This window comes from Balaenoptera ricei, chromosome 5 (genome assembly GCF_028023285.1).
Source record: "Balaenoptera ricei isolate mBalRic1 chromosome 5, mBalRic1.hap2, whole genome shotgun sequence".
Taxonomy (NCBI): Eukaryota; Metazoa; Chordata; class Mammalia; order Artiodactyla; family Balaenopteridae; genus Balaenoptera; species Balaenoptera ricei.
In genome coordinates this window covers 36831243-36847579 of record NC_082643.1, presented here as the reverse complement: position 1 = coordinate 36847579, position 16337 = coordinate 36831243, and the positions used below count along the sequence as shown (strand labels likewise).

The following is a 16337-nucleotide window of genomic DNA, read 5'->3' as shown; positions in this document are numbered from 1 at the left end:
CTGTACGCCCTGAATTATTAATAAAATCAGATTTTACTTTCTCACATCCTTAAAAAGGTTTTCCTATTTTAGCCTGCAGAACCAAGTACAAAGAAGAAACACACGGAATGAAAGAAAAAAGCAGTACCTAAAACATACTGTAAAAGCTGGAAAACCAAACACTTACGTGGGATTGCAGATGTTATGAGAAAGATTCAAGGAGATGGGAGCTTCAGAGGGAAAGTCATTTTGTGAAACACTGTCTCCTGCATAAAAACAAAAAGGTGATCACAAGTTTTTATAAGCGTAATTCAACTGTGTATATCCTGTGTTAAGATGCAGATCGCTAACATCGCTAACCCCTATGAGTGATTTATTTTTTCACTTTTAACTGATATTCACATATTCAGTCAATTTTTTTTTTTTTTTTTTTAAAGAAAGAAGGGAAGGGACAGGAGTCAGCATAGGTGAATTTTTTTTTTTTTTTTTTTTTAATTTATGGCTGTGTTGGGTCTTTGTTTCTGTGCGAGGGCTTTCTCTAGCTATGGCAAGCGGGGGCCACTCTTCATCACGGTGCGCGGGCCCCTCACTATTGCGGCCTCTCCCGTTGCGGAGCACAGGCTCCAGACACGCAGGCTCAGCAGTTGTGGCTCACGGGCCCAGCCGCTCCGCGGCATGTGGGAACCTCCCAGACCAGGGCTCGAACCCGTGTCCCCTGCATTGGCAGGCAGATTCTCAACCACTGCGCCACCAGGGAAGCCCCAATTTTTTAATTAAAAAAACTTCTACGTATGAATACGTATAAAACTGGGATGATACTTCAAAAATACTTTGTGTTTTTGATCTTTTACACAATTAACTATATTGGGGGGGACTTCCCTGGTGGTCCAGTGGTAAAGAATCCACCTTACAATGCAGGGGAAAACGGGTTCCATCCCTGGTCAGGGAACTAAGATCCCACATGCCGCGGGGCAACTAAGCCCGCACGCCACAACTACTGAGCTCATGAGCCTCAACTAGAGCCCTCGTGCTACAAACTACAGAGCCCACGTGCTGGGGAACCCGCGTGCCACAACTAGAGAGAGAAAACCTGCAAGCCACAACTAGAGAGAAGCCCACACGCCACAACAAAAGATGCCGCATACTACAACTAAGACCTGACGCAGCGAAAAATAAATAAAATAAATATGTACATAATAACTAAATCTTTAAAAAAATTATATTGGGGACATTTTCCTGATATTTATTATACAACCTCTGAACATAACTAGACTGAGTCTTATGCCCTGTGTTACAAGCAAGGCCATCAATCACCTTTCTCATTCACCTGCTGTTGGCCTTATCCCCCAAGCGAGAGCTGCGCTTCTATTTTTTATTGATGTTAAGCACCAATTTTAAAAACTCTCACATTAGCACCATCAGGCATACTGCCTTCAGTGGCCAAGAAGACCATCCCCGCCACCAAGCAAAACACCGCAAGCCACCCTGCATCCGAGCCCTCATGCGTTCTCCAGCACACAGCAATAAACAGATGTACATGTATGTCAGAGTGGGGTCATTAGCCAAACAGTGTCTAAAAAGGCACCTGCAGGAGGGGCCAACAATGCGAAAAAGGCTGAGAAACGGACTGAAATCACAAGTGGGCATTTGTCTAGGTTTTTATGGTGCCAGGGCCCAGGTCTCCCAGACAGGAGCTTCTATATAGGTAATCACTGCTGGCAGGAGACACAGCAGAGGCCGCTGTAAGGAGCTGGAGGCAGTGGGAAGTGGGCTGGGCTCGGGGGGAGTTAGGGTCCCAGGGCGTCCAACAAGCCACGCGACCCCTCTGAGCCCAGGTCCTTGGAGGCACGGGGAGCGCCCCCCATGGCCCTGCATACAGGGTGAGCGTCCCATGGACGCCACGGTGACGCCAATGGAACCCCTGTCTCCCCCCTGTCCTGAAAACAAAGCTTATCCGGTACTATGTTGACCATGACGGTGAAAAGGAGTGAATTAAATCTTCATGTAGACACGGAGGTATAAAAAACAACGCTGAGTGAAACAGCAAGACACAGCATGCTTACTGAAGCATGATCTCCGTTATGTAAGTTAAAAACAATGCTCTGTTTTGTTGATGGATATATGAATGTAAAATAAAGTATGGATTAAAAGAAGACACAGCAAGCCCATGACAGCGGACAGTGAGTCTCTCAAGCAGGAGGAAGCGGAACAGACTATAAAATATTACCCCTTAAAAAAAAGGAGGGCGAATATGACAAAATTAAGAGTTATTAGTTCTAGGTGACAGAAATATAGATGCTTCTTTGACCTTTCCTGTATCTTTAAGTTTTTCAAAAACAAGGGAGGACCACTGTTCATAGCAACATTATTCATAAGACGCAAAAGGTGGAAAAACCCAAGTGTCCATCAACAGACGAATAGAGAGATAAAATGCAGTCTATCCACACACAACAGAATATTTATTATTCAGCCTTTAAGAAGGAAGGAAATCCTGACATGTCACAACATGAATGAACCTTGAAGACATCATGCTAAGTGAAATAAGCCAGTCACCAAAGGACAAGTATTGTATGACTTCACTTACCAGATACGAGAGTATTCAAATTCATAGACAGAAAGCAGAATAGAGGTTCACAGGGCTGTAGGGGGTGGGGAAGGGAGAGCTACGTTTTAACGGGTACCGAGTTTCTGTTTGGGATGGGGAAAAAGGCCCAAAGATGGATGGTGGTGATGACTGCACAACGATGTGAACGTATTTAATGCCACTGAACTGTACACTTAAAAATGGTTAAAATAGTAGATTTTGTGTTATGTATACTTTACCACAACAAAAAAATGTACAAGTGAAAAAATAAACGTGGAAGTTCTTCGAACTGTTTCCAAGATACAGACTTAAAAAAATAATAATAATAATGGAGGGAGGAAGGAAGGAAGAAAGAAAAAGAAAGTGGATAAAATGCAAAGCAAAGCAAGCACAGGAATGCAGAGCCCACTGCGGGCGGGCAGGCGGCACTGGAAGGCAGATCAGGCCCCTGTTCTGGGCGCCGGGGCAGGAGGGCCAGGAGGCCTCAGTCCCAGACTCACCAGGCGGCAGGAAGTGCTGAGGGCCCAGCGTGGGCTTCTTGTCCCCGTCAGAGCTGCTGGCACTGCTCCAGCTGCCCCAGCTGCCTCGGCTGGCACGCACACTGCCCGAGGAGCTGCCACAGTCCGAGCTGGAGTCTGAGCAGGATTTCTCCCCGCGCTTCTTCCCCGGCTTCTGGAAGTAACCCTCTGTGGGAAGTGAGAGAGGAGTCGTGTTTCGCTTACAGAGTTTTCAACCTGATGCCACTTCCAGTAAAAGGAGAGAGGCCAAGTTATGAAGAAGGCAAGGCTCAGCTTCAGGATCTGCTCCCTCTGCCCATCCAGCGAGAAGGAAGACGCTCCCCGAAACTGACGATGGGCGCTGAGGAAGCTGCGGGGGTGAGCCACGGGCCCCACAGGCTCTGCCGTGGGCCGGACAGTGAACGTGGTCTGGCCTGAGAGAGTCAACACCAACGATAATCTCGACCTGAAAGTGGTTCTGGAAATAACAAGTACTTCTCTCAAGAAAATCAAGGCTACTCTCTCGGACTGGAGACATGTAGGTAATTTCTCTCTCTTGTATTAAAATGTCCACCAAGATAGATGTATGACTGATTCACCTTGCTGTACACCTGAAACTAACACAACACTGTAAATCAACTAGACTCTAATAAAAAGTGTTTTTAAATGTCCACCGAGAGTTTCAGAGTATTATTTATGTGTGGGTGGGAAGAACCTCCAGAAAGACCAAGAAACAACGCACACGTGTCTGGGAACGTGCATGTCAGTGCCCCACACACCCCGCCTAGTACTTTCCTCTCCTGCCACCCTCCCCCCAACCCTGCACCCAGCGCTGGTGCCCCCAGGTCACTGGCCGGCAGCCCTTGGCGGAGCAGCAGCCTGGCTCTGCAGGAAGCACCTGGCGCAGGGGTGTGAGACGGCCACTGTTCTCCCCTGGCTTTCCCCTACCCCCCCCTTTCACCAAGGGAGTCCTGTCTTGAGCAAGCACCCACTGTTGCTCAGCCGTCTGCATGACACAGTCAAGAATGGCCAGATTTTAGAAGAGTGGGAGGTAGGAGGGGCAACACTAGGGGCCTGGCCGGGCTCAGAAGAATCGCAGCCTACTGTCTCATCTGGACAGCTTTCCATTCAGGCTTGAGTGAAGTGACAATCTCTCACTCTGGGCACTTCCCCGAGGAAACAACAATCAACAACAATCCCGACAGAAGCACTGTTTTGTAGCTCCATGCGGTTCCATACCTGCCTCTCCCTGCGAGGCAGGTAAGCTGCTTCCAATGCCAGCATCTGTTTTACACGCTTCCCCAGGGTTTTCCTGGATACACCAGCTCCTTAAGTCGATGTCACTGCTCAGTTCAGACCTTTCAAATTCACTGCACACCAGCTTTAATTCACTCTGTTCCGAAGGCCTGGAAGAGCCACAAAAAAATCATGTCTGCATTTTATCGTGCATACACACATACCTGCTTTCCTTGAGACTTAGCAGAGGTGAAAATGTGAATCTGGGACAACTTGAGCCCTCTTCTCTCTGGGTCTGCTGGGAGAAGACGATAAGTAAGGGAGAGAGATTAGGAAGAACAAGATTTTGCTGTTTTAGAACGAGAATTAAGTTGGAGCTCATTTAATCTCTTCATATTTTACAGTGAGAGGAGTAAAACTCCACAGGTTAAATGAGTCCCCCAAGGTCAACTGATAAGTGGCAGATGCAGGACCAGAACCCATGACTCTCTGTATGTCTTCCTTGGTTTTCGGGTAAAACATGACTCTCACTAGATGAATCTGCTCCTTGGCGTCTGGGGGAAGGTCTGAGCGTTAACTGAAATCTATTCTCATTCATTCATTTAGCAAACATTTGTGGAGTGACGACCATGAGCCACGTACTGTTAGGAAAGGTGTGGCGTCTACAAAGAAGAATGAAGCTCCTCCCCCAAGGAGTTCACAGTCCAACACTTATATCTCTCTAACAAGACCATGAACTTGAGGGAAAACCTGTAATACAGCTTTGTAAATGGGGACACGGAAATGTGTCAGAGAACGCTACGTGAAGACCTAGGTGATTATTTCACACAGTCCAACTTCCGTACCTCATGTCACATCTGTAAGAGGACAGGTGTGAAATGAAGCCGACGGTCTCAGTGGTTTGTGACCACTCAGGGTAAAGAGTATAGAGACAGAGTATAGAGACAGATTGGCAACAGACAATCCAACAACCACCACCTACGTAAGCATCATGTTCTCAAAACATTCTGATTACCTACAAGCTACTTGGAAGTTATTCTTTAACAACGTAATTTGTTTCTTTAGCATGTCAGAAATCTGCTTTCAAAAATATATTGTAACATTTAATTGGCGAAATTCCACCCTAATTTTATATCTTTCTATATGTCCACATCAGAAAAACATGCCACTTTAAAGTGACCACATAAGTCCATCAAATTTTTATGAAGATACAAGGTGTGACTTTCCTTTCTATAGGAGACCACATTGCAGCTTTCAAATAATTTAGCCTAAATAAGAATAATTACCCATTAGTAAGTAGTATTTAATAATTTAATAATTACCCATCAATAATCTAATAATGCGTATCTTTCTTTTTTTCCTATTTGCATTTTGCTGATTGCAGGGCACAGAACTAGAGCTTGAAGACCCCCTGGGGTCGCCTGGCCCTCCTCCTGCAGAACAGGACATTCGGGGAAGGGAGGTGGGGCGCGTGTTACAGGGCTGAATCCCAGGGTCCGAGCTCATGATCGCAAAGGGGGCAGACGCTGTAAGCAGTGTGTTACGTGCCCCCATGCGGGGGTCCTGGCTACCACGTGGGCGGTTCTGCCACAGTTCCCTCCCAACCACAAGAGCAACCACTACAGCAGGGTGGAGTCCCTTCCCCATGCAAATCTGGAACTGCTAGAGAACAAAGCTGACAGCAACACATTTAAGTCCCTAGCTGAGCTCACAAGAAAGAGAAATCCCCAGATGCCAGCGCTCAAAGGAAGAAAAGCCGGAGCGGTGGGGACGGAGGGGCAAGGTGGGAGGAAACAGGCTCCGAAGCCCACTCGAGACAGGAATCAGGGAGCTCGTCAGCGCGAGAGCCACCTGACAGGCTCCCCAGGGACCAGGGCGGAGGGCGCGGGGGCACGAGTCTGCCAGAGGCGCTCCGTATGTGGCGTCAGAATGGATGCACTACTGACCTGGTAGGAAAAAATTCTCGAGCTGCAGAATTTATGTAAAATTAGGCTTGGAGAGCTACTTCTGGGAACCTAGACATATGGGATCCGCACGAACACGTCAGCACCTTCATTTTACAGGTTAGAAAAGAAGCAACGTTTCCCAAGGAGGCTGCCTGACTGCCTGGGGTCACGTCCGGCTCTGCCCCTGACCAGCTCCGGGGCTTCAGGCAAACCTCACAGTATCTGCAGCTCACTTCCCACAGCGGAAGAACCTACCTTCCGCTGGACGATCGATCGGGGCAAAGATTCTATGTGTGGGGACTATTCTCTTGCGTTATCGGGACCCCAGACGGTCAGGGTCAAGCTGGGACCGCGGGCCTGCCTGTGCCCGGGGGTCCTCTACCACCTGCTCCTCCAACACCCCTGGTGTGGAGGGGTGGCTCTGCTTTTCCCCTAAAACCTGCTATAGCTTTTTGCATTTTATTAAGTAAAATTTTAAAATTTTGCTCATCTTAAGGGGTTTTCAACAAAATAAATAAAAACATAACCAGAAGATATGTTACTTTTAAGACTATATCTTTATCTCAAAACACAAACATCTACACTCTCATATTATCTGTATCCAATGTAACAAAAATAAGATGGAAACATAATAGCTAAATGTAAAATTATAGAGTAAATAATAGATGAAAAATTTAAAGGGACTGTAAAAATCACACACCTCAAGACCTGGGCAGCACCCCTTTTCTTGTTTTTTCTACATGCTCGATTTTTATTCCAATTTAAATTTTGTAAGTTTCCGTCTTTTTTCTCCTGAAGCTTCTTCTTCCTATAAGGATCTTCCTGCTAAAGAGGAAAAAGAAAATTTTAGTAAGGGTTTCAACTTACTAACACAAATAAAACCTGTGTATGGTTTTTTCTTTTAACTTTTGAAGACCAACTCCATCTGAATTCAGAACATTCCAGCACTAGTGAAAACAGACATACATTTCTCAATCTCTAGTCTGTTTTCATTTCCCTTCTTTCTCTACCTCCCCTCAGCCTCTGCAAAAAGAAAAAAAAATTGTCGCCTATAAAATTTCTAAGGGGCTAAAAAGGAAAAACATCTGTTAGTAATTTATGGTCAGCTTGCCGTTAACCTCAGCAGCAATAAATCCTCCGACCTTCACCTGTTTATTTGGTATGTGCAATTCACATGAATTACTACTGAAGAAAAATCATGTAAAAACTCAACTGAGGAGTAATTTGTGTATTTATGTTTTTATTTGTTTATAGATGAACTTTAGGAGAACAGGCAAAACTCCAGAGACTGCTCCAAACTAGTTTAAGCTTTTCAAGTAAATAATGCCAAGAATATGCTTGATGTTTTTTTAATGTGGTTCTGAAAAACTTAATTTAGCATGAGACATAAATATATTATATATAATATGTATGTATATATATATATATGTACATATAAATAAAATTTTTTTTAATTTGGGTTTTTTCCTCTTTGAAATGTTAGGCATGGTCTACTAACAGGCCCAAGGGGAGGGGGACTCCCTTTTTAAGTAGCTCATATCTCTAATGTCTACTAATACTTTCTCCTTTTCTTCCTTCCACCATGCTGCCCCTTTAAAGCAGAAGAAAAATAAAAGGTTTTAGATGCCTGCACATTACATGTCTGGGGTACTGAAAGCCTCATGTTTCCATCAAAGCAATATGCTCACTACAATAAACGAACACTAGAAATAAAATGATATTTTAAGTGTACATGTGGTGGGATTATGGTATTTTTGCTTTCTTCTTTACACTCCTTTATTTTTGCTCCCAATATGTATTACCTTTTTTCTCATTCTGAAGGCATTTTTAAAACATGGTAAGTTAAACATACAAAGTCCTATCCTACAGGACCGTATGCTAATCGTTTAAGTTTGATGCCAAATAGACACATTAAAGACGTATGATCAGATGCGATCCAATGTTAAACATTAAATACAAACCACATTTATTCAAGTATTGCTCTCTGTGAGTTTCCAACTTTTGCTGGGGGGGAGCAGGGGGAGAGTCTGCCCCTCCCCTGCCTCACTCTGTCCCCTTAAGGGCCAAGAAAGGCTTTTCAACACAGCCAGTACCTGAACCTTTCTGTCCCTCCAGGGTCACCCACAAATAAAGGACCAGCCCCAAGTGGAGCCAGGAAGGGTGATCTGGGCAGGAGTCACTCTGGACGTGGCTGCCTTCTCAGCACAACCTGGTTAGAATGGCATAACAGGCCACAAGAAGGCAGGCACTGGAGGGCTACACCCAGCGGGGACTTGGTGGTCAGAAGCATCGCCACCTACTGTGAGTATCGGAGAGTGAGTTTCAGGAGCACGGGGGACATGCTGGACGAGGAGGTGTGGATGGAGTGCTGGAGAAGCAGGGTCCACAGCACACACAGGAGGGCTGGGGAAGAGGGGTGTGCGTGTGTGTGTGTGTGTGTGTGAGTGACACAAAGAGAGACCGAGAGAGAAGCACCAGGCAGTGCAGAGGCATGGGGCCGGGGTCAGTTGGGGGAGGACAGGCCCGCAGCGGATGCCGCAGGTGGGGCAGAGGGGAAAGCAACCTGAGAGCCAAAGCAACAGACTTCTCAGGAAATGGGAGGAAGAAGACAGGGGCAATCGGCTCTTTGTTTTCTGGTGGGGAGGTGCCACATGCGAGGAAGCAGGACTAGCCGGGATCGGAAAGGGTCCACGCAGACCTGAAATTAAGACCAGTCTCTGAGGCCAAACTGCCTGGTCTAAACCTCACTCCGTGTGACAAGCTGACTCATCTTGGGCAAGTGACTTAGCCTCTCTTTGCCTCGGTTTCCCAGGTCTTCCAAAAGGCTGTTGTGAGGATTAAAGTACCTGACGGCAGTAAGCAGTTTACATAAGACTTAGCTATTATCATCATCATTGTTGAATTATTTGAACTAAGTTCTCCGATCTCCCTGAATGAGGGACAATTTAACTGGCCGCAGGGTGGGGAAATAAGATTTCCTAAGCTTTAGTAAAAGAAAAGGAAGAAATCAAAGAGAAATCACAGATTGACTGCACAAAGGCATTCTTAAAGCCACTGTACATAAGTCAAAGCGAATAAAAATAAGAGGGAAAGGGCAAACTAAGAAAAAAATCTGTGATAGTATTTAATAGACAAAGAGCTAATACCTTCATCTATGTTCTCATAGAAAACAAGAAAAAAACACTAACACTCAATAGAAAAGTGGGTAAAGGACATGAAATGAAAATTCACAAGAGAAATAGAGAAGGCCAAAAACATGAAGAGTTCCTCCAAAATAGTTAATAATAAAAGTATGTTTTTAGGAAAGACCAATTACTTCATCTTTCCATTTTGGCTTTAAAAACACAAGTGTGTTGACACTGCGTGTTTATGCCTGTAAACACGAGGACAGGCTAGGGAAGCCGCGTGTGGTACCACGTGTGTCTCTCAGCAGGGCAAGAGAAACTAGGTTAGACATTCACTTCTTAACTTAGAAAAAATATATATTTTTTAAAATGTCAGTGGTAGGATCTTAGATGAATGACTTTTTGCTTGTGTTTTTCAGAATTTTACAAAAAATGAAGGAAAATGCTTACTTTTCCATAGTAAGGGAGGCAAACTGAGATGAGAAACAAAACACAATCACTTACCTATCCCACTGACCAAGATTTTGCCAAAAAACGGTGCTGCTGAGACCAGAGTAACACTATGGCTGTTGTGCACCGTGCATGAGGGGAAACAGGGACCCTGCTTCCGGAGAGCGAGCCGGCGGCACACACCAGGGGCCCTGACAGTTGACACTCTAATTCTATTTCTAGAAACCTATAGCAAGGATGCACCAGATATACAGGCCAGACTTAGTTCATCATGCTATTATGAAAATAAAAAGCTGCAAACAACTTTAATGTCCAACTGCAGGGGAATGGTTTGGATTACAGCACAGTTAAATGATGGAATGTTATGTAACCACTGAAAACAAAGTTTCCCATTAATTTCTAACTTGAGAAAATTCAAAATTACGACGTTATAACAAAGCTCCATATACACAATAATAATTATCCCAAGTTTTTAAACACTTGCATAGAGAAGGAAGAGAATACAGAAAAATGCAAAAAGTGGTCCATTTTGGACAGATCTTGTCCTCCCTTCTTTACGCTTCTGTAATAATCATGAATTCCTTTTCTAAGGGGGATAAAAAAAGATCTGCTTACAAGAAAATAAACAGCCAGGGCTGGGATTAAAATTTAGTTTGTGGCTCCCAAATCTGGGCTTCAACCTCCTTTGCCAATAAATCTGGAGGAATGTTCCCCATGTGCTATAGACAGATCTGTACAATTTTCTAAGCTGCAAAGTCAGGCTCCAAGAACGTACAAGAAAAACAAACACTGAGCACTGCACTTGGGAATGTGTTTACTGAGAATGATTTTCTCCAAATGAACAATGAAATGGAAAGTACACTCAAGGGGGTTTAAAGAAGAGCCTACAAACCTGAGAGTGGCCCCCAGAGCCAGCAGAGAGGACCGCCCACAGCTCCGCCCCCATCCTGCCCAGGTGACTACAAGGAGCCTCGGAGCCCCAAGCGCAGCCCAAGCCCCCAGACCCTCGGCCCCGCTGCAGCCTCCCTGCAGCCAAGCCCGCTGCCTGCACCCAGAGCAGACGTCTGTCCCGCCAGGATCACAGACCAGGAAGGGAAGGAGGAACCTACCCAAGCCCTGGGACCAAGGCCAAGAAGTGTCTGAGCGCCACGGACAGGGATCAAGACACGGCCCGTGCCCTCCTCAACCTGGTGTGAAGACACAGCCGAGGGCACCGGCACAGGGGGCAAGTCTGGACGGGAGCCAGGGGAGACTTAGGGGCTGGGGGGCATGTGAGGTGGGGGCACGGCACCCACACACGCAGAAGACGGTGCAGCATCCCCAGCCTGACCTCAGGGTCCCCTCCAGACAGCCCTGCACCGAGGGCCCTGCGGTGATCAGTTCCCACCTCTCCTCCCAGGACACATCTGGGAGGGGTTGGCATTGCTCAGCTTCGTCTTCCACTTCATTGCAGGGCAGCACGGACGTCCCCGTTCCCAATGAGTCCAGTCTCTCCTCCCCCAGATCCAATGACTTGACTTCTGCTCCTGATTGCGTGTCCTGTCTCCATGGCCCGGCCGGCGTGCCTGCCCTCCGTCACTATACCTGCTCCATCAAGCAGACTCAGGCCGCCGGTCTCCATGCACACCTCAGAGAACTCACGTCACCCTTCAATTCTAAACTCCACGGGGACAACTCCCAAGTCCCAGGCATGGGCCGGCCTCGCCATGGCAGCTCTGGCTTGGTATCTCCCATCTACCAGGCTCTGCCACATCCAAGTCCAGCCAACCCCCTCTGTCGGCAATGACCACAGTCACACCTGTCACCTCTTTGATTCTTACTACTGGGCAGTGCTTCACAAGTGCTGCTATTCGAAGCACTTGTTACATTCACTCCTCCAGTCCTCACGAACCTATGAGGCAGAGATACTATTATTACTCTCATTTTTCACATGAGGAAACTGCGATGTTGAGTAACTCGCCCGATGTTACAGAGTAAGTGTCGAGCTGGGTTCACACCAGCTGCAAAGTCCATGCTGCTAACCATGAGGCAAAACGGCCCTGACAGACATAAAAATGAAGCTCCAACTCCCCATCTTCTAGTTACCCAGACTTAAAACCTTGGAGCTGTTTTTTGCAAATGGCTCTGCAAGCAAAGCCAGCTCCTCCCCTTTATGCAATCAGGTGCTAAGAAGTCCAGCTGGTCTTTCTTCTACACTGTCTCCTACCTCCTCTTCCCATCCTTCACCCCTGCTCCTGCCCAAACAGAATCTTGATTACATCACACCTCCCAGCAGAGGAGTAGCCTCCTGGTGAGAAGAGAGCTGGTATCCATTTCTGCCCTCCCCAACCCAGCCTCCAAAACACTAGGACTGATCCTTCAGAAATGCATTATTCACACATTCATTCAAGCACTCGCTAAACCACCACACTGGCTCTTTATAACAGGTACCCTGCCCATCTCCATGAAACTGAATTGAAAGATACTCAATTACGACCTTCAAGAAGATCACAGCCCGCAGGTTGTTTTCCATTTCTTGTCCACCATCCTCTGCCCCCCACCCCCTGCCCGGTTCAGAACCCTTCGACAGCATTCCATGATTTGCAGCAGGGTCCCCAAACTGGCCACCCTCAGGCCAAATCCTCCAAAAAGACTTTTCTGTTTGGACCAATGTGCTTTTAAAAATTTGATCCTGAAATTCCTGAGCAGGCAACCTTCCCTTCCTAGTGCTTGTCCTCACTTACTTCATTGTTTCTCCAACTGAGATCCACGGACTAAAGTCTAAACTCTGAGTTGGCATGCGAGGGCCTTGGCAAGCTGGCAGGACTCTGCCTCTGCCCTCCCCTTCCTTCCCCCTCCTGACTGAGCTCCTTCTCGGTCAGACGACTCGCTCACTGCTCCCAACCATGCCACGAGACCGGGTGGTGCCGGCTGCCCCCCTCCCCTCCTCTGCTTCTCTACACTCCCCCTGCACAAGTTCCTTCCTCCTCGGGGCTTCCCATGGCCCCTGCAAGCTAAGCTGACATTCCCATCTCTGCAATCCCCTCTACTATGCACTGACTTTAGCACTTGACTACATGGAAATGTCTTTCTTGACAGACCACAAATTCCTGGTTTGGAATGTCTGCGATTTTCTTATTTGGTATCACTCTCATTCCATTTACTTAAATGAAAAATGCATGCTTTTTGTAGAGTTTAAGCAAAAATTGAGTAGCATAAAGAAGGAGAAAAGAAATCATGCAAAATCCCATCACTCAGAAATAAGCAGGTTCTCCCACTGATTATTTGGCAAACCTTATTCTTTAATGTGTCTTTTTAAGAACCTATACATACATAAGGATGGGAGGACAGCTGACGGGAGAAATTTAGAACACTAGGACCATGCACTATTTTTAAATACAAATTTAAGGCTCAATTTTATTTGAATTTAGAAGAAAATGAAGTAGAACCAAAGGAACGCCAACATTCAATAATTACTTCTTCTCCACATGATACATTAATTGCCTAAGGATCTCTCTAAGGTTAAGGAAAAGATGGTGAAAGATATTTTCGTAGGTTTTCACCCTTTTAAACTACATGTTTCAGTTTTGCACAGGATTGGCTCGCTACCAAGAAAGATAAAATTAAAACTTACTTTCACTTACCTTTCAGTCTCACCCCATTTTTGCAGATTTTATTACTATTTTTGTTTTGTTAAAGTTTTAATATTTGCAATCTGTTTTGCAACCATAACTTCCCACTGTTTAACCAAAGTTCTGAATATAAAATGGACAGAAACCTCAAAAGACATTTAACACAGCTTCCTCAAACTTCTATCCTGGTTGGCTAAATTTCACTAACTTCATTTTTCAAGGAAGTCTCCCAAGTTCATTTGAGTTTACAGATGAATGTCTGTTGCTTTCGTGCCTGAGTGCCAGCTTCGCTGGACGTAATGTTCGTGTTCACATTTTCATTCTCTCGAAGATACTGTTCCACTGTTCTCAGACATTAGATGTTTCTACAAAGTCTGAGGCAAGCCTAGGTGTGTCTTTCTTGATTTTCCTGCCTTTTCCGCACAATTCTTTAAGCTTTAAGTTCAACACCTTAACCAGGATGTGCCTATGTCCAATATCACACACACATCAGCTTTTCCTGGTGTACACAGTGTGCCTTTGGATCTTTAAATTCAGTTTTTCACTCACATTGGGAAATTTTTCTTCTATTACGTCTCTGAATACTTTTCTGATCCGCTGTTGGGCCATTTACTGAGACAATCATTATTCTGATGTTGCACTGTTTTTGTCTTTGTTCCCTTATCTATCATCATCTTTTCTCCAAAATCTAAAATCTCTTAAAATTTTTCCTCCACATTCACTCTGATTATCTCAAAGCCTTTCCTTCAGGTCAATAAGTCAATTTTCAGCCACTGAATAGGTAATGTACTGTCTACATTTATTGACTTAGCTTTACAATATCTCTTCCAACCTCATCGTAGTATATTAATTTGCTTTTAAAAGCTAGAATTTTATTGAATTCATAGTCTATAGTGTGAAGTATTTTCAGAGTTCCCTTCAGGTCTCTGGATATGTTTTCATCTAGATTGGGATCTTGGTCTGTCTTCTGTATGTTCTACTCCTTTCCTTCATTTTTTACTATAGTATATTTGAACAGTTGCAATGTTATTTTTTTCACTGTGCTTGTGCTAATACACAGATAGCTCTGTCCTGTTGTGAAGTAAATAAATTCTCCAAAATCCCTTTCCCACCTTTATCTGGGAACTTTAGTTCCTATGAGATACAGGGCTGGGTTCTGCTTTCTAGACACTTTGCAGTGGCCTACACAGTGGGAAGGGAAAGAGCTGGCTGAGACAGTGCACAAACTTTGCCCTCTCTTCTGGGATTCTGTCACACCAGGGCCCATGCACTGAAGCTAGAAAGGCATCCTTCTCCTGTGGATTCTGGATAATGCTTCTAACTCAGCAAGATTTTGCCCTAAAAATGGATGTTGGGTAACAACTGGAGAGGCAAGATATGTGATCTGGTTCTACTCCACCATCTTTACCCAGGAGTTAACCCATTTGCTTAAGAACAGCTTCTCTTGAGAATAAAAGCTATCTGGTATCACCAAAAATTGTTTTAGTATCTCCTGTATAATTAGAAGATAAATAAACTTTCTGAATACATGAACCTCACCAATTATCAATGTGGATTCAAATACATAACTATCCTCTTTGAAAAGTATGAAATACAGATGTACAGTTATTACATAGATATTTGCACTCTAAGTCCTAAACCTGGGTTTTGTTCTAATAGGCAAGAAAGAAAGGAATACAGACCTCGACTGAAGGTACATCCTGCTTCTCAGAACATACGTCTTCTTTAGACGCTTTGTGAATCTTCTTTTCTGAAGAAGACTTTGTGTCAACCTTTTTCAAAGTTTCACAATTGTCTACTTCATTCTTGACAGGCACTTGCTGGTTATTCCCTTGAATAAATAAAAATGATTCAATTTCTAGCTAATAATTTCCATTCACATTCCCCATAGTTAAATCTTCTTCCTACACCAAACAATCTCATTTGATTTAATGAGATTTAGACTTAAGGACTATTTTGAAATCCACAATGCTCTAGAAATTTATTTTGTTTATAGGTGAAAATGTACTTATATTAAGAGTTTTACAAGCAGTCGTTAAAAGAGGTCATGGGAAGAAAGTGCAGGGGCACACCATTATTCATAGTGGCATTATTCATGAAAGTCAAAAGGCAGAAACAACCCAAATGTGCATGGACGAATGGATGGATAAACAAAATGTGGTAAATACCATGGAACACCATTAGCCTTAAAAAGGAATGATTCACTGCACTACAATGTGAATATAATTAGCATTACTGAACTGTACACACAAAAATGGTTAAGATGAGGAAAAAAAGGAATGAAGTTCCGAAACATGACACAACATGGATGAACCTTGAAGACATTATACTGAGTGAAATAAGCCAGTCACAAGATAAATATCATGTGATCCTATTTGTTTGAGGGACCTAGAGTCATCAAATTCATTGAGATAAAAAGTAGAATGGTGGCTACCAGGGGGTGGAGGGACAGAGTACGGGTAATTATTGCTTAATGGGTATGGAGTTTCTGTTTGGGATGATGAAAAAAGTTCTGGAAATGGATGACAGTGATGGCTGTAAAATGATGTGAATGTACTTAATGCCACTGAGCTTTACAATTTAAAATGGTAACTTAGGTTATATATACTTTACCACAATTTTTTTTAAGTTACGGGAGGGAGAGAGGGAGGTAAGATCTTGGGTTCTGGTCATGACTCAGACACTAATTAGTTTTACTGATCAGAAGTAAGTCTCTTAAGCTCCCTGAGCTAGTTTCCTTATTTATGAAATGACAATACCACTTCCTCTGCCTACCCTGCCTGACTGTTATGAAGATGCAACCAGAACAGACAGAAATATAAAGGGTCACCACCAATAGACACATGAACAGCTGGAGGGCAGGGCCATCTCCTGCAGGAAACGCCCACCTGCCCTGGGAACAGCACCTG

At 44.6% G+C, this 16337-nt stretch overlaps 1 protein-coding gene across 5 annotated transcripts in view; it reads right to left on the bottom strand.

The window, feature by feature from the left end:
• Nucleotides 1-16337, bottom strand: part of TMEM131L (transmembrane 131 like) — a 159655-nt gene that overhangs the window by 11048 nt on the left and 132270 nt on the right. For 4 of the 5 annotated variants that reach the window (XM_059922639.1, XM_059922641.1, XM_059922643.1 and 1 more), the window contains 5 exons: nucleotides 15111-15259; nucleotides 6943-7067; nucleotides 4300-4466; nucleotides 3064-3249; nucleotides 167-245 (listed from right to left, as the gene is read on the bottom strand). In XM_059922639.1, the coding sequence (XP_059778622.1) occupies nucleotides 167-245; nucleotides 3064-3249; nucleotides 4300-4466; nucleotides 6943-7067; nucleotides 15111-15259 (706 nt within the window). The remainder of the gene's footprint in view (nucleotides 1-166; nucleotides 246-3063; nucleotides 3250-4299; nucleotides 4467-6942; nucleotides 7068-15110; nucleotides 15260-16337) is intronic. The other variant, XM_059922640.1, reaches the window with a different exon arrangement.